Source organism: Pelmatolapia mariae, linkage group LG5, assembly GCF_036321145.2.
Source record: "Pelmatolapia mariae isolate MD_Pm_ZW linkage group LG5, Pm_UMD_F_2, whole genome shotgun sequence".
NCBI lineage: Eukaryota > Metazoa > Chordata > Actinopteri > Cichliformes > Cichlidae > Pelmatolapia > Pelmatolapia mariae.
The window spans coordinates 9,571,675-9,596,513 of record NC_086231.1 but is presented as its reverse complement, the minus strand read 5'-3'; the positions used below and the strand labels follow the sequence as shown (position 1 = coordinate 9,596,513).

At 40.2% G+C, this 24,839-nt stretch overlaps 1 protein-coding gene across 14 annotated transcripts in view; it reads left to right on the top strand.

The window, feature by feature from the left end:
* eif4g3a (eukaryotic translation initiation factor 4 gamma, 3a) overlaps positions 1-24,364 on the top strand; it is a 68,922-nt gene extending 44,558 nt beyond the window's left edge. For 10 of the 14 annotated variants that reach the window (XM_063473594.1, XM_063473592.1, XM_063473600.1 and 7 more), the window contains 21 exons: positions 48-172; positions 2,334-2,453; positions 3,801-3,956; positions 4,141-4,338; positions 4,658-4,804; positions 4,913-5,149; positions 8,450-8,554; positions 10,833-10,971; positions 11,256-11,368; positions 14,218-14,308; positions 15,731-15,848; positions 15,969-16,192; positions 17,039-17,151; positions 17,507-17,679; positions 18,065-18,190; positions 18,432-18,513; positions 18,710-18,850; positions 19,144-19,290; positions 20,358-20,439; positions 20,579-20,725; positions 23,341-24,364. In XM_063473594.1, coding sequence (XP_063329664.1) covers positions 48-172; positions 2,334-2,453; positions 3,801-3,956; positions 4,141-4,338; positions 4,658-4,804; positions 4,913-5,149; positions 8,450-8,554; positions 10,833-10,971; positions 11,256-11,368; positions 14,218-14,308; positions 15,731-15,848; positions 15,969-16,192; positions 17,039-17,151; positions 17,507-17,679; positions 18,065-18,190; positions 18,432-18,513; positions 18,710-18,850; positions 19,144-19,290; positions 20,358-20,439; positions 20,579-20,725; positions 23,341-23,522 — 2,966 coding nt within the window. In that variant the 3' untranslated portion in view covers positions 23,523-24,364. The remainder of the gene's footprint in view (positions 1-47; positions 173-2,333; positions 2,454-3,800; positions 3,957-4,140; positions 4,339-4,657; positions 4,805-4,912; positions 5,150-8,449; positions 8,555-10,832; positions 10,972-11,255; positions 11,369-14,217; positions 14,309-15,730; positions 15,849-15,968; positions 16,193-17,038; positions 17,152-17,506; positions 17,680-18,064; positions 18,191-18,431; positions 18,514-18,709; positions 18,851-19,143; positions 19,291-20,357; positions 20,440-20,578; positions 20,726-23,340) is intronic. The other 4 variants (XM_063473596.1, XM_063473603.1, XM_063473602.1 and 1 more) reach the window with 1 other exon arrangement.
* Positions 24,365-24,839: the final 475 nt, after the last annotated feature.

Sequence of the window (24,839 nt, the reverse complement as noted above, 5' to 3'; positions counted from 1 at the left end):
CCTTTTTTTCCCCTTACTTTCCTCTTAAATCCTGCTTGGCTGTCCAGACCTGACTGAACCCAGTGGGAAACGTCAGTATAACAGAGAGTTTCTGTTGGGCTTCCAGTTCATGCCTGCCTGCATACAGAAGCCTGAAGGGCTCCCACCGATCAGCGACGTGGTGCTGGACAAGGTAAGCTACAGATAGCCCAGCAGTCTTGCAGAATTCATAAAGCTTTAAACAGCCTGACATCTGTGTAGATACATAGATTGTTGAAAATGTTGTCAGGTTTTTATTTTTTATTTTTGCAGATATGTGGCCTTGACAGGCCCATCTCTGTTGTCTTGGGCTAACCCGTCCTTTATTTTTTCCATTGTTGTTATTTATTCCCAGAGCCAGACTTCTTGTTACCAGACTTCAGCTGACATTTAGCTAAAATCCCATATGTATCACCACTCTCTTCACACTTAAATAATTCAGTGACAAAAAAAATAATAGGTTTTGGGCATCTTTGTCTGAGGAGGGGATATTGATGTGTGCGTTATAAAGGTGCTCAGTGAGTCTTCAGGCCTCAGAACAGTAAGAAGCAAACAAAACAAAAGCAGTGTCTCATTTTAGTTGGAGGACTTTGATGGTGCAATTATTAGTATTCACCTCACAGTAAGAAGGCTCTTGGTTTGAGCCTCCATGTTGGTTGGGGCATTGCTGTGTGGCATTTGCGCCTGCATGAAGTCCCTGTGTTGGTTTTTCTTCCCACACAGTCCAAAAATATACTTGGTCGATTGGTGTTTTTAAACTGGCATCAAGTGCGTATGTTAGCATGTGGTTGTCTGTGTTAATGCTGTGATGGACAGGTAACTTATCCAGGTCATATCCCCCTGCTTGGATGAGGAGCTAAGAAAATGAGTGGATGGTCTTCTCTCCTCCTAAAGCAGGCTGTAGTGTGGTAGCTGGAGGCCCATGGTGGTCATGAGGTGTATTAAATTTAGCTCTCGCTTTGGCAGTGCTCGAAGCAAGAGCTGTCCCTTTCGCTATCGATGGACTTTCGGGTGATCTGCAACTCTCCTAAACCGTACGAAGGAAATAAATGCAGTATGATGTGGTTCTGCTCCCTTCAAAGTCACCAAATGACTGCAGCAAAATCCAAAAGACTGGAGTTTAAATAGCTTACACCAGTGAATGACGAGTCTTGATGGTCTCCAGCAGCATGTATTTGAAAATAAGCACAGTTGCACTCACGGCAGGGGCTGGAAGAGGTGTGCTGCTGACCCCTGATCTGAAGGTATTAACAAATGTTCTCCATGATGTAGACTAATTCCAAACAGTCAACTCTATCTAATTGATCTGAAAAATATTTGTGGTTTCAGCTTCTCAAACGTGAAGTTTAAAGCGTTGTGCATTTATTGTCATTTGGGTTTTAGACTGTTGGTCGAGGAAAAAAGAACAAACATAAAACACAGAAATCACAGCAGGCTCTGGGCATTATTCATAATGCCATTGTTTTTAAAAGATTAAAAAATAATGGTGCTGAAAACAATCATTAATTGTAGCATTAGTTTCAAATCGACCTTTTTTTGTGAAATGGATGAAAAGGATTTTTTTTAACCACATGTCAACAGGCAACAATAGACGTTGTTTTAGTTTGTGAGTTTCTGCGCTGGATCAAAGATACAAGTTCGGTTTGTTGCTCCGATCCACACATATGTATGGGTGGAGCATATGGCCTGCAGAAATGCTGTTTTGATTAAAATCACATTGCTATTATGTCACACTTGGCAGTGTCAAGAGCACATGCCCCTCCCCCATCTCTCAAAAAAGAACAACCAGGCCGGCGAACAGTTGATTGGTACAATCCCAAAGTCTCATTTTCTCTGTGGGAGAAAGTGAAATCTCACTGGAAAAGAGTCAAGAGGAAGTCAAGGACAGCTGAAAGACAAAGAGCTGGATTTGTTCTTCTCTCCTCCCCCACAACTATCTCGCTCTCTCCTGCGTTCCTTTCTTCTGTCCTCCCCTTCCACATCTGGTTCTGACTTTTCTTACTGTGCGGCCCGCAGAACAAGCCGAGCATAATTTATTACCAGTGCTAGAAGAACACATAAACCATAGACTGATAATGTAGTATGACTGTCATTTATTGGAGGCCACCTTTAAAAGTGACTACCGGGTTAGAAATTCATCCTTCCACACACACAAACACACTCACGCACGCTTATTAGGCTCATCTTGCCCTGTTGCCAATATTACCAGATTACCAGGGTATCACTGCTCCCCCTGCTGTTAGGGTTACCTTGTGTGTTTATGTGTGTCTATGTGTGCGTTTGATGGCATATTCTGTATGTTATGTTTCATGCAGATGAACCAAAACAAGCTGCCGTCTCGAGCGGTGGATTCCAGGGTGATTTCCAGAGGACCCGATTTCACACCTGCTTTCGCAGATTTTGGGAGACAGATGTCTGGAGGACGAAGCTCTGCGGTGAGTCACACATGTACTCGCACAAGCTGCCACAGTCATTCATAAAATCCCACTCACACTGCTTCTACTCCAGTGTACAGTGTAACACAGTTGTACACTTGTCAAGACTGAATTAAGCTAATCAAGTGTGCCCCTATTAATAATCCATAGGGTTAATACAGTGTTTCTTACAGGTTTGGGTTGCACCCACGTTTGTCTGCATTCTGTGTTAACGTTCACTGCACCATGAGTGATTTGCTTAAGGGCAGGGTTTTGTAGCCACAATGGAAATCTTAAAACAGAAAACCTATAACTACAAGATCAATATATGAGACTCGATATGAAAGGCTAACATCTTCAAGTAAACTATGGATGTTGAGCATGTGGCTAAAATGTAACCTAACTGAGTGGTTTGTCAGTTAGCTGGATGTTGAGAAGTTAAAAGAATACAATATTTTAGAATCTATATAATATATTTGACAATGTTTTTTATTTTCTTAGTTGCAAATATTTAATTTCTCCATTACTTTATGATAAATTAATCATTCTTAATTTATAGTAATTAAACTTAGTAATTATAGTACGGTGTTAAATCAATGCTATTTATTGATTTATTGATATATCTATTTATTGATTAGTAAAAGGGTAATACTTCTGAAACAAAGTGTAATAGACTGTAATTTGATTTAGCACGTTAATACATGACACTGGCGGAATATAGGCTTAACATGCCAACACAAAAGTATATATGCAAACAATACCATCAGCCTCTACTGTGGGGATTCAGTGCAGTATGCATTATAATCAGATGCCTCTCCCATGAGTCTCCCATTCCTCGATACACTCCAACTTCACTATCTTGAGATATAATTGGCAGGAACCAGCTCTCCACCTGCTGCGGGTCCTCTATTAACTGTCACTAGTTGTGTTTGAGTCCATCCGATTGCAGGATAAGATCCTCTCTGGAAAAGCAGCTGAATGATTCAGAGGATCGCCACAATAGCAACCTGGCCAAGAAGCTAGCCAGCACTAGACAGGAAGTGGTAGGGCTAGCTGGTCAGGTGCATTTGAACTTTCAAAATAACAATGGGAGGAACTTCCACTGGCAAGTCAGTCACAATCAAACAAATAAAAAAATGCTAAAGAGAGTCACGGAAAATATTTGGGTGGTTTGTAGCCACCCGACACACTGCAGTCTATTTAAACAGAGCTGGAATAATTTATACTTCTATGAGTGCCTCCTGGTAGTCGTGTTGTTTGTGTCCTATTATTTTTCCTATTTCCTATTATTTTTATTATTTTTTATGTAATTAAGTCATGTCATTAGCAATGTTAACTCTCTCTTGATTTCTTTCATTATATTCACAGATAATGAGCATTGGGCAACGACGGCCTCCACCCAGGAAGATCATCATGAACGTGGTGGTGAATGATGATGTTCAGCTAAAAAAATCAGAGAATGCCTGGAAGCCTGGCATGAAGAGAGAGAGCCTCGCAGAGGATCCAGAGATTCAGAAAACACAGGCAGGGCCAAATATACCATACACAGCCAGCAAAACACACAAAATAACACATAAAATAATACAGCAAAAATTAGCCGCCTAAATAATTAAACCTACCACTAAATGAACTCACTCAATATACAGTGTCTGATTGATAAGCTGAGTTATTAAGTTCTATTTATGATTGCGTGATGGCTTCCCTACAGGAGCTCTTCAGGAAAGTAAGGAGCATCTTGAACAAGCTGACGCCTCAGAAGTTCAACCAGTTGATGAAGCAGGTGACAGACCTGACCATCGACACAGAGGAGAGACTCAAAGGCGTCATCGACCTGGTCTTCGAGAAGGCCATCGATGAGCCCAGCTTCTCCGTGGCTTATGGAAACATGTGCCGCTGCCTCGCCACGGTAAGCCAATCACTGTCTCAATGAAGACGCAGAGCTGTGGTTGTGTTATGCTTTAAATTATACCGTAGGTATATTCATTCTAAGTTACTATTATACTATGCTATTATATTGTTAGTATTGTAAATATTGCATATAAATAAAAATGGGTTTAAAATGACTTTTTACATCTAAAAGGGTGTGCTTTTGTATAATTCTTTTTTCTTTAGTATAACATGAAAACTACTTCAGTTGTTTTGGTCTTGACTTGAGTCTTAAAAGATTCTTAGGGATGTTGTCTTTTCTCTAATTTCTCTTTACTACAAACTTTGTTCACGTACAGCTCAGAGTGCAGATGACAGACAAACCCAACACCACAGTGAACTTTCGCAAGCTGCTGCTAAATCGCTGCCAGAAGGAGTTTGAGAAAGACAAGGTGGACGATGTGGTGTTTGAGAGGAAACAGAAAGAGCTGGACTCTGCTGCATCGGTATGTCATCTGTGACTTCAGAAGTATTACTTTGGATTTTATTTGGACTATATTCCATTCCTGGAAAGATAAGATTTTTAAACTTTGATGTTTCCTTGTTTTCTTTAGGTGACTGAGCGTGAGCGGCTTCAGGAGGAGCTCGAGGAAGCAAAGGACAAGGCCCGGCGGCGTTCAATCGGCAACATCAAGTTCATCGGCGAGCTTTTCAAGCTCAAGATGTTGACAGAGGCCATTATGCATGACTGTGTGGTCAAGCTGCTCAAGAACCACGATGAGGAGTCCTTGGAGTGCCTGTGCAGGCTACTCACCACCATTGGCAAGGACCTTGACTTTGAAAAGGCAAAGGTGAGCTGGCGGAGAAGGTTCTTTTATTAAGTTGTTAATATATAGTTTTAGTTAATAGTTTAACTATTATGTTTAATAGTGAAGTTTAAGTGTCTTCAGTGTTTGGGGAAGTATTTAGTTACCTGCTGAGACTTCAGATGAAAAGCTAAGACATGAAACAGGAGGAATTGCTCTCAAATAGTGATAAACAATTAGCATAAAACACCTCGGAAGCTGCAAATTGACAATGTCAAGTTTTGCAGAGAAATTTACATCCAAGGTGTAAAAATGTGGTTTTATGGTCATATGGACTAGACCAGGGGTAGGGAACGTTAGTCCTCGAGAGCCGGTGTCCTGCAGGTTTTAGACAAGACATGTTGAGGAGCTAATTTAGCCATTTAAGTCAGCTGTGTTGGATCAAGGACACATCTAAAACCTGCAGGACACCGGCTCTCAAGGCCTGGAGTTCCCTACCCCTGGACTAGACTGTTTTTGGTTTTTGTTTTTTTTTTGTGGGGGGGGCGGCTGCTGTTTTTTTTGTTTCCTGGAGACAAGCATTGAACCCAAGGCATTTTATTTTGGTGTTATACAAGTTTATTAATAGTTAGCTTACAGATGCTGGTATGCACATTTAACTTATAGACATAATCAGTTAGCTGTCTCCTGTTTTCCAGTATTTATGGCAAGATCAGATAAGCCTCTGCTGATAATTGGTACAGAATTTATGCTGCGTGTTGTATCAGACTCAGGGCAAGAAAGTGAATCGGTGAAGGTAGATGTGATTGACACTTACAGTAATGTTACATTTACACTGATTCGTACATACTAGCACAAACCTGAAGGCTGTTGTTGTAATGTGCTACACGCACAGTCTTGTTCATTACATATTCAGAGGTGATTTGACATTGCAGCGAGACCTTGAACAAACCTTTTATCTGAGGCTGTGTTAAAAACTTAAAGCCAGACTCGGAAATGAAAGTGAACGAGTTCAGACAATATTTGGATGGATAGAGTCAAAGGTGAATCAATTTATATTTATGACACAGGCATAGCACTTTGACATCATTATGCCTGTGCTAATATCCACCAAGGTAAGCGTTGGCTGTGCAGCAGTTAAGTGAATCTGAATAGGTGAGGTGAGATGAGGTGATTCTGGTTTACAGCAGCACAAATTCGAGAGACATAAAAAAGAAGTTCTGGTGGGATTTGATCCTTCAACAGTTTGGCTACATTCAGTTCCAGAGGCAGCAGAGAAGCTGTTTATATAGGTTATGAGGAAACGGGGATATCCCCAAAGTGTCTCTGCAGTCGATGCTCTGCTTTGTTCTGTCTGACTGGCTCTCCTGTAGATATCAGTGACTCTCAGCTGGTCACAGAAAGAGTCCTTAGATGCTTGGAGAGACATAACTGACCTAAAGCCATACTGCTCTCTGCTGCACTGTGATGTGTGGTTTGATCCTTGTCATGTACCATTCACCCCATTAAAGACCAGTCCTCTGTCCAGCAGGGAAAACATCTAGGACTGTAGTCAACCAAGGAAAATCTTAACAGACTGACATCATACCTACTCTTTAACCAAAAAGATTGTTCACTGCAGGGGAGAGGGTTGTGTGTTTTTATGTGAGTCACAAACAGACAAATAAAACTGGTGTTTGCAGTGTATTAAATCATTTAAACCTCGCTATGTTAAAGTGAAATTACAACAGCAGATGCTGGAGCTGGTGAAGCTGTGGCTGGATGCCTGTGCCATTACAAAACTATTATTAGGTTAAGCGTATTTGAAATATGCCTGTTCTGATATGTTCACAAAGCCTGAAGAGGTAATCAAGGAAGCTCGAAGCTGGAACATTCAAGCACAGACAGCTTGTGTTTCAGCTTAATGAAAGCTGAGCTGTGATTTTAAAATTACAAGATTTTGCTCACCAAAACTGAAGCCCAAAATACAAATCTTAAACTTCCATCTGATTCCATCAAATTAGAATGATTGCATGATTATTTTTTGGTTTTGCCATTTTGTGCATTTCTTTGAATTAACAAAAAGTTCCTGTTTTGTAATTACAGAACAGTCTCTGCAATGACTTCCCAGAAGTTTTTCTCTAATTTTACATATTTACATATTTAAGCCTAAAGACTTTCATTTCTTTATCACGAAGAAAAACTGAGATGTACTGTTGAAACCACACTTGTTTTTCTTATGTTGAGATATGTCAAGGATTAAATGTGTAATTAAACTTAACACTAACAGAAAGGGGAGTTTCACTGGTCTGGCACACATAAGCTCAAGCAGGGCTGTATGTGGCCCACAATGTAAAACGAGTTTAACATCCCTAATTTAAAACATCAACATCTGTAAAGTTGTTATATAGGGGGGAAAGTCTTTATAGAGGCCTCAACCAATTTATGCTAGGTTGTTAACATGTTTTTAGTGCTGTGAAGTTGGGTATTTTAACATGGGTTGTCAGCAGTGAACAACACAGAGGCATTTTTGTTTTTGGCACTTTAGCCTTGGCTTCATGTTTCAGCTCCAGAAGTTGCTGCTTGGTTTTCTTTGACATGGTTTCAGTACATTTGTAGCAAAAGTTCAGTAAATGTGAACATTGGCTTAGTTAGACAAACCTAATGATGACAGCTGAGTCCACAGTTGTGATATTTGGGTCTTTGTTTGTCTTTTTTTAACATGTAGTGTTTTCCTCCTGCTGTCAATAACCAGCCCCACAGTGCCACTTCAGCCTGCTGATTGAGCAGTGAAGTTGAGTCCAACCTGTCGCCCTTTGCTGTGGGTGCTCCTTCGCTCTTCCCCCCCTCTTTTCTATCAGCTCTGCACTACTGGACTGTTACTGTAGATAGAAGCAGAAATTCCTCAAAAAGTTACCAAAGAGCCAACCAATTGGCGCAAAGACTGCACCTTTACAAAAATTTTATGAACTCAGCGTAGCCACTTAAATCTGCTTTGTTTGCTTCTGGAATATGTTGAGAGCCATAAAATCCTAAAGAATTTGATCATAAATCAGCCATTGTTCCCTTTTTTGATGAGTTTTATCTTGTTTAATCTCATTATTTTCAGAACATTTCTGTACAGTGGCAAGCTATTACATCGAATTGAGTCCATTCATCTTGGGTTATTACAGTTTTTGTTCTGCTGCGTCCCAAAATGTTCCCATTTAATGTTGGTTGGTCAGGGCAGCACCCGCTCCACGTAATAAACTGAACAATCAGTCAGTAGAATGAAATAATGTGAATCACTCAGACCTGCTGTCCATTAAAGAAATTGAAAATTTAACCTTCGTATCTCAAATGAACCTTGTCTGTCTCTTTCATCAGCCCCGGATGGATCAATATTTCAATCAGATGGAGAAAATCGTCAAGGAGAGGAAGACTTCATCTCGGATACGGTTCATGCTACAGGACGTTATAGACCTGAGATTGGTGAGTGTGTGCATTTCTGATAATTGTTTTCAGTGGAGAACCCAGCCCATGTTTAGATGAACTAATAATGCATTTCCCCCCACGGAGGTTTATTTCATTGATTTTTCCGACATGTTTCTCTGAAACATGCAAGATATCAGTGTTTTGATCTAGTATTTCTCAAATGATATCTACTCCACCATTGAATCTTTACACCTTCTGGTAAAATACACAGTAAACAGTAACAAACCTCAAACAAACATGACCCTGGAGTATTTAAATACCTGACCTTGTTTAAGCTTGTATGTGCTGATCACGTTTTAGCTGTACACTTCTGTTTTTACGAATGAACTGATGAAAACTTTAGAAAAATCCGGTCAGGATATTTTACTCACATATTGCACACAGCAGAAAATAGTCAGCTTCAAATATGTTCCCACTACAGGTGAGCAAGCAGTCTGGATAGAGAGTGTAAGATGCAGTGCACATGTCACATGTTCAGTGGCAATAAATGCATCAGGTTACACGAGCTATTCACACATCAGCACAATCAAATATCACATAGAGTTTGGAACTGGCAGATTCAAATCCAGCTAATGTCCATTCTGTCTGCATTTGCATTCTCACAAATGCCTGCATGCATGACTCTGACTTTGGTAAAGTATTATTTCAATTTAAAATCTCAGTCTTAAAGTACGGTGGCCAGTTAGCTCAGAATAAATGTATTGTTGGCTAACAGCAAAATCAAGATGGGGAAATTTTACTACAAAATTCTTTAACAAAATACCTCAACTATATCAAAAAAGCTAACAAGTTTCATCTCTAACCCTGAGGAGTTGATGTGCTTTTGTTTTTCCTTCAGTCTTGGTTGTTAAGTGTGTTTTAAATTTAATTCCGAATGTGGCAAAAAAAGTTGTAATAAGTCTTAAATCTAGGTTGTCTTAAGCTGTGGGAAATCTAGAAGAGAAGCTTTAGTAAAAAGCTGCTGGTGTTTGTTGTCTTCTAAATAAGCATTGATATTTATCCACTGCAGTGCACAAAAACATTAGACACTACCATAAATACTACTGTGTATATTCCATTCAATTTTGTAGATATAGCACCACTTACTATGCCACTATGCCCAGTTATTATTTTATCACAGTTTGCAATAACCTCTGAAGAAATTTATGTGGAGTCTGGTGTGAGTGTCAGTTACCAAATCAGTTAATAGGAAGTGGGGTAAAAACCATTCCCAGTGATTCTGACTTGCTAACAAGGTGCCACACAGTTTTTAAAAAATATATCTGTGCATCGACTGCTTTATTTATTTTATAAACTGATCAGATTGAGATGTTTAATTATATAGACGTCAAAAACCTATAAACATGTCTAGTTTAGAAATTGGAAGTTGTTGATTGGAAAACACCTTCATAGTAAAAATAAGAAGAGGTTCACAAGTAATAAATCCACCTGTAAAGCTTGAGTATGCGGTTTATTTTTCCCTTGTTATTTGCTGCTGTCTCTGGACCCAACCAGCATCTCAGTGACGGGTGCTTCATTCATCTGTATGCATGACACCAAAACCATCTATGCTAACATGAAGTTTGAGAACGGTCAGCTGTCTCCACACAAAGATTTTAACTGTTCTCACTCAGTCATTTGCAGTACACACATATCCATGCTCCCATTTATACACTGGCTTTTATGGGTTTTTGTGTTTGTGTTTAGCTGTTGTAGCCTGAATGTAAAAGCCTAATGAAAATGAGACAGAATTGTCGGTTCAGCTTTATGCATATATCAAACCTCATCTGTGGTGTCGCTGTTAAGGTTGATATTGTGTTTTTCCTGTAGATGCATCTGCATTGATTAAGCTGAGATTGCTCCTTAACTCTAGCCTGACACAAGTTGTTTGAATCAGCGTCAGCATCTCATACACAAAGGAGGAAAAATTCAAATCCCTGCTGTGCTACGTTCCTGTCAAATTTGAAATTGAAATGAGCAAGAACCTACTTTGTTTAAAAACAAAAACCTTCATTCTCAGCGTCATAGACACACACACGCAGATATTAATAACAAATGATGGGCTGTCGCAAGTTGAAAACCTTGTTAACACATCTTCTGTGAGGTGTGGTCACTCATTAAATTATTAGTGATTTTCTTTTGTGACTGACAGCTTCTCATATGTGATCTGGTCTGTGTGTCATGATAAAACAAGGGAAATACGGTAATTACTCTGGCTGTTGTTTCAGTTGGTTTATATCTGACTGACACTGTTCAGTGTATTTTATGAATCTAGTTTTTTTTCTCTCTTTTCCAGCACAACTGGGTTTCCAGGAGAGCTGACCAGGGCCCGAAAACAATTGAGCAGATCCACAAAGAGGCTAAGATTGAAGAGCAGGAAGAGCAGAGAAAAGTGCACCAGCAGCTGCTCTCCAAGGACAGCAAGAGGCGGCCAGGTCAGGCCTGCAGTCTAAATCCTCTTTAAGGCTTAGAGTCATATCGGCACAGCTACAGTGACTCAGGAAGCCTGCAAGTATACAGGCAGACTTCCTGTCCCTATAGCCTGCAGAGATGCTATTGTGCCCAGCAGCAGAAAGGAAGCCCCCCTACCCCCTCCCATCTGTCAGCTGACCTATAATATTTCATCATGTGTTTCATGCGTGTCTGAAATGATGAAAAATGTTCAGAATTGTTGCTGAATTCCCACAGAACTATATTTTTCCTGCTTTATGCCCCTTAGATCCACGAGATCAAAGAGATCAGCGTGGGCAGAGAGAAGAGACCTGGAACACTGTGCCTATGACGAAGAACAGCAGGACCATCGACCCCAACAAGATCCCAAAGATCTCCAAGGTGAGACATGCTGCCCATGCTGGTCGTAGCCTGAGATGAGCTTCAGCCATTAGTTAGAGCGCCACCAGCTGGAAAGACAAGAAAAACCTTTAATAAATCTTAAAAAGGTTCAATATGCTGTAAGTGCCCTTTTTCTACTGGAAGAGAAACCCCTACAGAGAAACTGCCTGCAACTTGCTGTTTCATTTGAAACTCCAGGCTGCTGCTTTTTTTACCCACAATAGTTTATTTGCTCAGATGGCTCTCAAAAAAAGGAGAAAAAGAGAAACTTATAGCGTGGTCTGATTTTCACCTAAGTCAGAATTACAGACAAAACTTAAACTAATAACACAAAACCTTTCTGTCTTTATTGAACATGCAACAAGTAATCAGAGCAGCTTAGAAAAACTGTGGAAAAACCTGTAGGATTGTCAGGATACTCGAATTCCAGACTCTCTGCTGAAACAAAAAGATTTTTAAATATTTTATTATTCTATTTACAAGTACAACGACAAAACTAATAACATAAATATATATATATATATATATATATATATATATATATATATATATATATATTTAATTATGGTAGAAGAAGAAACTAATTGGAAAGATCAGCCTTTCTCTCCTCCTCTGTGCACATTGTTCGGCCTCAGTCTATTTCTCACAACAGAAACACATTCAATATGGCTGCTCCGCTCTCAATTTCACTCTTTATTTGCTCAGATTAGTGCTCTACACTCTGGACTCTCTGTTCATTTCAGCTATTGCTCTGCACAACCAGCGATCCACGTGGTTTTCCACATACTCCAAATTCTGTCTGTCACCTGACCAGCATCCCGCCATTGCTTTTTTAAAATTTTTTATTGATTTAAGTATTTCTAATGGCGTTGAAATAGAGTCCTTGGTGGTTTTACGTTTTGGGTTTTTTTGTGGGGTGGGGTGGGGGGGCACACACAGCAAAATTCACTATGTGACTAATAAACTCTGTGATGTCAAAACAATGCTCTTTCAACTGAATTTTCATATTCGGCATGTGGGCAGTGTTGCAGGAAGGCACCTGTGGCCGGTGAGCAAAGATTTTGTTGATGTGGGCATGAAATCCATCCGTTTTCTTTGCACTTTTAGTCGATACAATGGCAATCGAGTTCATATTGTTTCCTGTGAATACTCCCCCTCAGATCACTCAGGACATTACACTAGAACTCCTGGCTGACAGTCTCACCCCGAGGGACAAATTCAAAGTGGACAACACGATGAATGTTTCTTTTTCTTTTTTTCTTAAAAATGAACACGCACCAGGTCTCACTCCTCACCTGAGACCATGACTTTGGCCTGAACTCATCAAATGAAAACTGTTCAATCATAACTGGAGGTGTAGCGGTCAGCACCAGTGATGACTGTCCCTCACATGAAATTGGGGTCAGTTTGAAACAGAATTGATGTTTGCTCTCGGCACAGGTTTGAGCACGCAGAACAAGTGGTCAGAACTTCCAGAGTGAGATCTAAAAATAGCAGACTGTCTAAACAGTTTTTGTTTTTTAAGAAAAAGCATCATTATGTTGATTAGTCCTTAGAGGGTCCCTTAGAGCAGCGGTCCCCAAACCCGGGGCTCGGACCGGTACCAGTCCGTGAGTCGTTTGGTACCAGGCCGCGAGAGTTAAGGCTCAGGTGTGAAATGTATGGTTTTCAGGGTTTTTATCGGTTTTCAGCGTTATTTTGTTATCGTTTTTATCGTTAACTCTGTTTTCCTGGGTCTTTTCACGTGTGTTATGAATAAATCTTCTGTTTTTTTCGGTACCGGTTCTAGTTTTATTTTGTTGTATTTATCCGCGACACCTTAAAGGCTGGTCCGTGAAAATATTGTTGGGCATAAACCAGTCCGTGAGGCAAAAAAGGTTGGGGACCGCTGCCTTAGAGGTCCCAGCAAAACCCATGCATGCTGCCTCCTCATAGTTAGCTAAATCACTTGTTCTCAGACTGAGGAGCTTGGAGCACCGTGGGAAAACTAAGATAAAATAATGTAATTTTGGAGGGCAGAGTAGACGAGATTGTTGTACAGACTTTTTGTTTCTCACTAAAATTAAAATACTAAAATTAAATTTAATAACTTTGTTAATAGTTATTAAACAAAATTGCAGGGTATGGGTTTCAAAACTCTAATTAGAAACCTGTCACAGACGGCGACAGTGTTTTGTTGCAGCATGTTGTGTAATGAGTCTGATGGTGTGTGGGTAATGTGCGGCTGCTTTGTTCTCTCAGATTCTCAGACTTGGCTGAACTTTCTCAATTCTGCATTGTGATATAAACAAATTGTGGGGTGGTTTTCATGTTGTGACAAGTTTGTTTTCCATTCAACATGTGTTTGGTTTTTTCATTTCATGTTAAAGCACTTTTTCAGCTGGCTGGTGTTTTTTTGTACACAGAAGATAACTGTTTACGCAGACTCAAGATGACTCTTAAGGATAATCATAACTGGGCCGAGTACATCAACGTCCCCTGTTCCCATCTACCTAACTCTACATGCTCAGTTATGCATATACTGACATCCTGATGGAACTATAACTATTGCTGGGTAAAATAAGTTAGTTCATTTTTGGAGCGCCCTCTGCTGGAAGCACTCTGGCAGTTTTAACTGTTAGTCGATATGAGAGAACCGAATATCCCAGAAGCTGTCTGGTATAGAGGCAGCATTTTAGGTGCTATCGTCATTTACAGCTGCATTTAACTTGATGCTTACACTCACGTTACATTTTTCCTTTGGCCTTATAGCTGTCAGTCTTCCTTGTCCTTTTAAAATACTGCTCCTCTCCAGCTTAAAAGCAGAGATTCTGAAGCTTTTTTTTTTTGTTATTATTGTGTTCCCGCAGCCTCAGATGGATGAGAAGATCCAGCTCGGCCCACGGGCTCAAGTCACGTGGGTGAAGGGCAGCAGCGGAGGAGCCAAAGCCAGCGACTCAGGTAAGATGCCACAACAAGCTATAACATCATTAGCAAAACTTGGAAAAACAGAACTGAGTACGCTGTACACACTGTGGTCATCATAACAGTCTTTTCATCTCGAGTCTCAGAGGCTCATTAGTTGTACTAAAACACCAAAATGGCAAAGTTTGGAGCATCCCTCAGCTTTCAGCTGCTGATTTATTGACACTAAGTCAGTTTTGGCAATTTACAAACATCTTTCAAATACGATAAATGGCTGTCAGTGAGACTCGATGGCATAACATCAGAAATTATAAGAAATACATCTTCAGTGCCTTGTGACTAGCCCCCCAAAAATGTTGAAAATCAGGTCTGATGGTGAGATTGTAGCTGCAGCTGGCTCAGATGTGTCACAGTTAAAGCATCAGGATGCACGAAGAGCAGTTACTGTGTGAAATTTTTGAAAACAAAGACTGCTTTCTTCCACACTCTCCACGCTCTGACCTGTGGCTGTTAGGCTCCGTCTCCACAGGAAGCATCAATTTTCTATACAAATCCTGTGAAGCTCGGCGTTGACAGCGCTCAAAGTCCTCAGGGCAAAAACTCCCCCAGTGCAATGCACTCGCAGCACTTTTAGTTCAAAATAATTCAACCTTTGGAGCAGCATTGCTTTGCAGGCTTAATAAACACTTCTCTCCATAAATTGAGATTTATATTTAAAAAAAAGTTCAGCTTGTGAGTTCAAGGCCTTTGGTGGGTGACAGTGTGCATCAGCATGATCGGTTCACTTTCACACAGATGTCTCAGTAACCATCTGTAGCAATGCCTAGTTTTAGTTTAGTTTAGATTTAGTGACAGTATTATCCTCTTTGTATAAAACCTCTTTGGGGAGTGCCAAACATTTCTGTATGCAGGAAAAACTGTGTAGCTGTGATTCCCAATGTGTTGCTTTTTTCCCCTGGTAAATTGGGAAGGTGTTGCTGTTTGACCTGGAAAGGTCTTTCAAATAACCATAAATGTTTTATTATGAATTACTTACAATCAAAAGTATTCAAAGCTAATGAAAGAAAGCTGTGATTTTACATTTTTTCATATGCTTTATGTATCTGAATAGCTTTTGATCCACTGCTGTTTTATTTCTTTTGGTTGTTGGGTAGTTAAAGTTAATGGTATGCTCATTAGTTCCTGAGTAATGGAGCAGTAACTCTCAGGCTCTCTGGAGTTTACAAGTGTGGGACCTGCAGATGAAAACCATGAAATGATAAGTATAGGTGGGTGACAGAAGCTTTTCAGGGCCGAAGTGGATTGTGGCATTCATAAGTTTGGGGGTTGGCTGGACTTTTAAAGCTGCTATGGACAGATTATGCTGCATAGTGACTGAGACGAATCAGCACTCTGGCTGATTTGACACCAAATCTAATGATCTGTGATCACTCCTCATTTTTCTTCTTCCTGTTACAGACCTGTCACGGACAACTGGCCTGAACCGTTACTCTGCACTGCAGCCGACACTCTCACCTCAGCCCTCCACTACACCTCCCCAGAACCCAGACTATGACTCCAGGAGAACTCTGGGAAGGTACAAAACAACTCCAGCTCTTATTTGTGCCTCCTGATTTTCTGTTGATTTCTCGGATATCCTTTTATTGAGCAACATCCTGTTTGACTTCGATTTTTTTTTCTCCCCCCTTCACAAAAGTCGTGCCAGTACAGGCAGAGAGCGCAGTGACAAGCCACTAATCTCTGCACCGCCATCAGCACGGCCCGGACCGTTCATCAGGGGAGGAAGTTCTAAAGAGCTGCTAGAAAGTCCGAACCCAGAGGAGCCGCGAAGAGACCGTGAGCGAGAGGGAGCCGAGCCTCGGAGACCAAGTGTTACTGAGGACAAAATGGAGATGGAGCGCAGTAGAGTCAGGGAGCCTGGTGAGAACACAGCTCAGCCTCTGCAGTTTACATATTTCATTCAGTTTTCAGGTGAAAACAAGCAAAGCCCTGGGTTTTTGGTATTAACAAGGTAGGCCACTTCTTACCAGGGTACATTTCATGTACAAAAACACCATCAGTCAAATACCTATCATTCCTGGACATTGGTACTCAGATAGTGAGAGAGTCTGAGGTCTCTGCCTCTTTTAAATGAGCATTGGTAGGAAATTTAAATTCTCAGGAACACCTGATTTGGTGCATTTTATAGAAAATTTGTAGTTTTGTATTAAAAGAAACCTGTTTACATTTTTAGGGTTGTATTACCATATAAACCTCGCTTGTTGACTTTATATAAAAGTAGTAAACCTACTTACCAGTTTGAATTATTTACTTCAATATTTCTAAGGTCATCTAACACCTCTTGATGTGCTTTATGGTGTTGTAGGCTAATGTAGTCAGATTTTCCTGTGGTTTAATGATCAGTCAGTAGTAATGAGTCTATTAACTTGCACAGCCAGCTTTCCTTCCTGGCTTTAAGTAGATTTTATTTATAAAGCACTTTTTCAATTCGAATGAAAACTTCAAACACTATAAGCACACACAGATATTCATTCTGCACTTTTTAACACTATACTGCTATATGGTGCTTAGGGTTAGAAATCCCTGGGTATAATTGTCTATTTGCCAATCACCTTCGTGTGACTGTTTATCCTGATTGCCAGTGTTTATGTAACTCAATCCAGATAAGAAGAAGATTTGCTGGGTGTGTTGAACTTACTTTTTAGAGCAGCCATCAGTTCTTTCCATCAAAAGGCAAAGTTGGGACTTGTGTTTATATGTTTACAGTGAAACCTGAGCCAGTGGTCCAGACCCCAGACAGACCAGCCCTGTCTGAGGAGGAGATTGAGAGGAAGTCCAAGTCTATTATTGACGAATTTCTACACATAAACGATTACAAGGTATGACATTCACGAGCAGTAGGTGAAGTTTACGGTGCACAACTTCTAATACACGTCAGCAAGCTTCTGCTTTACATGAATATTAGCAGTGATTTTTCCAGAAGATTCATTCATGATTAAATAAGTTATTTTCTTTAAGGCAAGCATGCATTTTGTATTTTTCATACCCCTTTAAGATATGTTGTAAGCTTTAACCAAGATTTGTTTGAGTTTAAATCCACCAGCAGGGTAAGATAATGAACCGTGTTTGATATTTTAATGATTTATAATTGCTAGAATGGAAAATTTCAGTATTTAAATGTTTCAATAATTTCCAGCTGAGTCAGTTTTGACCATATTACTTCATTTTCTGCAGGAGGCTATCCAGTGTGTGGACGAGCTTGACTTGGGCTCCCAGCTTCACATCTTTGTGCGCGTTGGGGTGGAGTCGACCCTAGAGCGCAGTCAGATCACACGGGACCACATGGGCCAGCTCTTCTTCCAGCTGGTGCAGCAGGGAACCGTGCCCAAGGCCCAGTTCTACAAAGGGTCAGTTCACTTGCTTAGTGGCCAATAATCAATCGATATCTTGAACTCTTCTATTTACTTTCTTCTTAACCGTTTTTTATTATTTGATTTATTTGGCACTGAAATTTTGGACCAATCTTGCAATGGAAATACACATCAAAGTGAAAGTAAATCCCTTAAAAAGCACATGGGGGGGGTGCTTTTCCACCAGTCTGATCTAGCAACTTCAGAAGTAATTGATATTTTCAAACCTTTTGAAGAAGAAGGCTGGCATCTTCATCTTCAGGGTTTCTACCACTGTATTGCCCACTTGGCTTAAGAATAAGAGACCCCCCCCCCCCCCCAAGTTGGGGAAAAAATGGCATCTAATCACTGCTTGGTCTTCTCTTTGTCTTTGTTTTCTCAGGTTTGCAGACACGCTGGAGCAAGCGGACGACATGGCCATCGACATTCCTCACATCTGGCTGTACCTGGCTGAGCTGCTCAGCCCTGTGTTGAGGGAGGGGGGCTTCTCTATGAAAGAGCTCTTTAGGTACAAATAACTGAAAATAATGAAAGATTTGCTGCATTTGTTCAGAAATAAATTCACCTCTGCCACCAATTTATCTACACTTTAGTCTCAGATTACCTTCTATCAGACAGGAAAAAAACCATGAGGGTTACATCTGCACATGTGTTTAAATAATTGGTCTGATTGCACATTTGCTGTAAACAAAGCTGTGTGTGACAGGGGAAAAAATGTATACTTCAATTTCTTTCGTCTCTGTTTGCAGTGAATTAAGCAAACCCTTGCTTCCTGTGGGAAGAGCTGGGATCCTTATATCTGAAATACTGCACTTACTATGCAAACACATGGTAAGCAATGCTATATATGTTATATTGTTGTTTTTTATGATTATTTTTACTTTTTTTTGTTTGTTTGTTTTAATCTGTTCTCATGACCTCAGTAACATTTAATCAATGAAGATTAGGGACTAATGAATAATATATCTGTGTATCTAAGTATCTATGCTCCTTATCCTCGCCTTCAAAATGTTGAAAATGCAAGAAGATGTGTGTGAGGGGAGAGGTTTGTGTGGTGGTGTTTCCACAGAGCCATAGGACTGTAGGTTCTTTATGGAGGGAATCTGGCCTCAACTGGACTGACGTTCTTCCAGAGGGAGAGGATGTCCAGGCCTTCATCTTACAACAGGTTGGTTAGTGTCAGGCTCAGACTTGACAACATTTTTATTTCTTTCATTGGTCACTAGGTCAGATAGAAGTTAACATTAGGGTCCAAAAATTTAGCTTTTTTCATTGTCTGATTACACATTGCTTCCTCATCATTCATGTGTTGCTGTTTTTTCGTGATCTGTATGATGTCATCAGGTGTTACCTAGGAATTATATAGAAAACTATGTAAGCAGACAACAGGAGAACCTTTTTTTCCCCCCTTTTCATCACCTTTTCATTTCTTGTCCTCTCCTGTCATTTTCACATCAACAGAAACTCCAGTTTCTTCAGTCAGACAGCTCCAATCCTGAGGCAGCTCTGCCCGAAAGGATCTTGTCTCCTGAGGAGATGAGCCAGCACCTGGAGAGACTCCTCCTGGAGGATATGGCCAGTGACGAGCAGATTTTTGACTGGGTGGAGGTATGACAAGCGACGTTACTCAGGAGCTCAAACATCACACAAACTGTGTGACCGAGTGGCTAAAAGCAGGGAGGAACGTCAGGCCGTCGTTTGCTGTGTTGCTTTTTTTTTTTTTTTTTTTTTTTTTTTTTTTTCCGTTAATTAAAAATATGGAATGAGAACAGACTTTGTGTTTGCATTTTTTATTCTTCCTTCGCTTTAATTTTTTAGCTATAGGATGCTGAAAATGTGCCTTTTTTCAATGCCTTTGGTGCAATTAAACAGAGACATAAATATAAGGACTGAACATTTTTGTGACTTTTCTGCCTTCCACCGTCTTTCTGTTCTGTTCTGTTATGCTGAGCGCTGCACCTCGTGGTGCTTCATCATTGTTGTTCAGTTGTATTTTTTTTCTTACTTTTCCTGTTTTCATCTTTATCCTGTTATGTTAATACATGAATAGGATGATGTGTTAAAGATGTCTGAGGAGAACAAGCTTGAGGCAGCCAGCTCGAATGACGATAGAAGCAGAAGCCATGCCAACTGTTTTAATTTAGCCTGCTCTTATAGTACCCGACTCTACAGAAGTGGACAGCTGGACAGCCTCAGAAGTCCACCAATACCAGAGTTTGTGGTTTGATTCCTTGACCCCAGTTACTCATGATGGTCAGACCAGCAGCATGCCTCCTGGCTTTCAGCCAACAGTGTGTATGAAATTACAAAGCTCTCTGGATAAAAGCACTACATAAATGCAACCCATTTGCCACTTACCATTGTACAGCTGCACTCACTACTAAAAATGTCAGAAAATAACTCAAACACTGTGCAAATATGGTGAACAGTGGAACAGAGTATCAGATCATTCGTGGACAAGTAGGTGTTAAGTGACGTGTTGATACAGAGTGTAATATAATCCTGGTGTGGTTGAAGTTGAGTGTTTGAGCAGAGGACGCAATCCAAACATGGTTTGAAGGGGAAAACATAGTTAAAACATATCCTGCTGCAAAGTTATGTGAGGTTGCAGAGTATTTTTTACCTGCTGAGTGGAGTCATGTGACATTGACAGCTAGTTCTGCTCCGTTTCCCAGGCAAATCTAGATGAAACACAGATGAGCTCGTCTCCCTTCCTGAGGGCTCTGATGACAGCTGTGTGTAAGGCAGCAGTGAAAGGTAAGCCACTCCACCACCTGGAGAAGACACTTCTCTGTTCTGCTTAAATTCCACCGCTGATTGCAATATTTACACTCTGCCAAATTGCGAGCGGGCCGGCTCGGCATGCACTCACTCTGCCTCCTGCTTTGCTGTACAGATGATAACACCAATTGTCGAGTGGACACGGCCATGATCCAGAGGAGATTGCCTGTATTACTCAAGTACCTTAACTCAGACACTGAGCGACAGCTGCAAGCACTTTATGCACTTCAGGCGCTGATCGTTGCCCTCGATCAGCCTCCAAGTAAGTTCTGCATCATAGTTTATAAAACTAATAAAACCTGCTACTCTTAGCTTTCCTTACACGCGCCTTTCTTTTGTTATTGCTGATTAGAGCTCAAATACTGGCTACAAGCGGCCGTACATGTAATGATTAAGACATTTTTTTTATTCATTTAAAGAACATGATCTCACCACAGAGTTCTTAAAAGTAAATTCTTAATAGTTAGTGGCTGTTTCCAAGGTAAAGAATGATTGAACTAAAAGTCTCAGTATTTCTCTGTGGAGGATTTACATAAATAAACTTAATGAGAACTTCACTGCAGTTTAGTTCTCAAGGTATGAGAATATAATGTGTTTCAAGGAAACATATCTTGCAGTTATGTAAACGTGGGTTAGGTAGGGTTTGCAATAGACTGCAGGGCTCGCAAAATTTCAAAATCCCTGGTAGCCCTTCGGACAGGCACTCTTCAGTTTTTGGTAGCCCAAAATAAATTTAAGTAGCCCGAATTAAAAAAAAAAAAAAAAAAAAAAAAAAAAAGAGGACAATTTTTTGATTGATGTTTTGTTTCCTTTACAATATTATACTTTAATGTATAATATTAAAGTATATTATATTAAATATTATACTTTAATGTATAATATTGTAAAGGAAACAAAACATCAATCTAAAAATATTTAAAACACAAATTACAACAACAATTTCAAACATCAACTCAAATATTTGGTTCTAATTGAACAGAAATTTCTATGAACTTGCAAGAACTGTGTACAACATGAATCAGTCTGTGTCAGATCCTGAATTTGAAATTTCCACTGAAATCACGGGTAAGAGGCAAGTGGAACCAAGATCTAGGACATTTGCTTTTTGAAGTTTGCAAAGACTGCTAAATTTTGCCAGTGGTAGTTCACTCTTTGCAACATAGCACGCTATTCTAAACAGATTTTTCAGGACTTCTTGTTATGCTTGGTTTACTTTTAGTATGTTTTTTGCAATTGGTGTTTGTTCTGGGAAAGATACTGCAGACTGAGCAATAATGTATTTCTTGCATTTCTCATGGGTTCTGATGGGGTCTTTCTTAAAATGACTGGTCCCAGTAACAAAGGCGCTTGTCGACTCAGAAATCGAGGGAAACTCACAACACACCCGGCAGAACATTATGTTATTTAGCTCGTCATATTCCAGCCACAGAAATTCTTTTGTCCATGAAACCAAAAAAGCTGCGCTTTCTTTTTCCCTCATTGTCTGATTTGTCATAACTTTTCCGTTTTGTGGAAGGCTTTTCTTTGGCTGCCTCTTCAGCCTGACCTCTCTTGTTTGGCTCTGCAGAACTAAAATACCTGCCTAAAGTCATCTGCTCTTACACACATACTTACATAACGATCAGCAATTCTCTGCGCGATCAACCTCTATCACATGTTTAAGCTTGCTGCAGGAGATTTCACTTGTCATGTTTGATAGTAAGCTAACGATTGATAAGACTATGTCAGAGGAATTGGTGCGCAATTAATCTGTGACTTACCAATTAGTGCTGCCGCTCTCTACACACAGTTCGCGCGATCGCAAAGTGAAAGCAAAAAACAAGCGCAAATTCAAACGCGATTTCAATGTGTCACATATTGACAGTGGCTCATCGATGCCGATGACATAATTACTCAGCTACATTTGTGAAAGAATGCAAAAGCATTGACATATCTTTCCTTCCTATGATAGCCCGACGGGCAGGGCTGAGATGGATTTTGGTAGCCCGACTGGAAAAATCGCTAGCCCCGGGATGTCGGGCTAGCGATTTTGCGAGCCCTGGACTGTATATAAAAGATGACAGCATTTTAGCTGCTTCTATGTTGATTTTATGAAAACTAGTAGTGACTGTATTTAGACAAGAGGTTAGAGTGTCAATTTGTCAGCTAAAGCATATAAAGCTGCATTCATAAACTACATGTACAGGTGCACAAACACTCACAGATAACCAAACAAGACCAAGAACAAAACACTAGACTTCAGTAGCATTCTACTACGGCCATAAAAAAATATTTCCATCTATCTTGTTTTATATTTTTACCAGCAAACTTACGGTCTCGTACCATTCCATACACTCTAAACAGAGCAGTGACAGAAGATAAGACTCTGATTAAGTCTGAAACAGCATGAAAAAGGGAACTGTGTAATGACCAGCAGGGGGCGACTTCTCTGGCTGCAAAAAGGAAGGGTTATATAGAGGTCTATGGGGAAAAAATGGTCTTCAGCTGACTGTATTTGTGACGTCAGTAAAAGGTTTCCTGATTAATTTCTGTGCCCATTTGCTGGTTTCAAGTCTTGACAACTAAAAAACGAATTAAATTTAGCAAAATACACCAATTCTTTAAGTCACAAAGGCGGATAAGCTTATTGGCTACAGCCTCAACTGTGTGTGTGTGTGTGTGTGTGTGTGGTTCAGTGTAGTTTAAGTTGCCTGCCTGAAGGCTTCACTGCATTAATGTAGCTTTTCAATCATTCTTGCTATCTTTTTGGCTGGTTTTAAATTTATTTTCGAGTTCCTTTAGAATGAAAAGGAACAGGGTTCAACTTTAACCTAATTTCAAAAAAACTTGTAAAACAAGGTGACAGTTGAACATTTGCTCTCTTCGTCTGTCTTCTAGACCTCCTAAGGATGTTCTTTGACTGCCTGTATGATGAGGACGTCATCTCGGAGGACGCTTTCTACAAGTGGGAGTCGAGCAAAGACCCGGCCGAGGAGCAGGGCAAAGGTGTGGCCCTGAAGTCCGTCACGGCCTTCTTCACCTGGTTGCGCGAGGCAGAGGAGGAGTCTGAAGATAATTGACGAGGGAGACACCCGGGGACGCGACTTAGTAGAACTGTATCCTCGCAGCAGAACAAACTTTCAAAATGGCTGCGTGGGCAGGACGACATGTTTACGGCTGGAATTTTTTTCTGCGGTACGGTTCTGAAACATGCCGCCATTTTGAGTTTGGATTCCAACGGTGGAAGCACTAAATACCTGTATTATACATAGAAAATATTTTTGTTTTAAATTTTAACTTACTTTTCTTTTGTTACTTTTTAAGAAGAGACTTAAAAGATACATAGGTTCTGGACTCTTTAATTTATTATTTTTTTAAGGACTGCAAATATGAAAGTTATTTAACATTTGCAGATGCTCACAATGAGAACAAGACGGCAGAAATAACAATATAATTAATTATAATAACAAAATAATAATTGTGAAATAAACAGCCTCCCCGGATTCCACGCTGTTTGGTTTAAAACAGAGTAAAGCAAAATTATTTTGGGATGAAGGGGAAGCAAAGATTAAAAAAACAACAAAAAAAAAGAGGAGTTGAATGCACAGGAACTATTAACATTGTCCAAGGTCAAAGGTTATCTTGTAATAACCAAGAAGTGTCTCCCTGAGCCTTGGCTTGCTCTGCATTGATATGTACATACACCTCATGAGAGGTAGAGGTATGCATTCAAGAAGCGATGCAAGTCCGAACTGTCACACAAACGTAGACGAACAAACCAGATTCATTCAGATGGAATGAGCAACTTCAAAAGCAAATGGCCAGAGTCGCTGAACATGACATGCTTGTAACACTTCAGACCTACAGAGCAGATTAAAGCTTGTAAATACATTAAAGACAAAAAAAGGTATTTAAAAAAGTGCTTATTCTCGTGGTTTCGTCTCTTCTTTTTTTGGGAAAAAGTGGGTCGCCAGATTTTTAACACGTGTGTGTGTGTGTATATGTGTGTGTGTGTCTAATAAACTGAGCCAGTGTTTGAAGAAAAGCATTTTTAAATCCAGGAAGGAGCAGCTGGAATCGCCTGGAGCCACCAGGTTTGATCTGCTGAGCCGCTGAAGTTGAAATCATTGCAGCGCTTCTTCTCATGCTCGTATTCGATGCGAACGTTCGTACGTTCATATTTAACGTCTGTTACATCACGCACCCATCATCACATGTGCTTTTAGGGCTTGGGTTAGATTTACAGCAGCAGGCGACACTCCTAGCATGAATGACTTTGACACACGTCTGTGAAGGTTCTCAGTCATCCAGGGCATCGTAGTCTAAGGAGCTTGGAAAGAAAAGCGTCTGGACTTCTTTAAGTTGCTTGAAGACGTTTCACCTCTCATCCGAGAAGC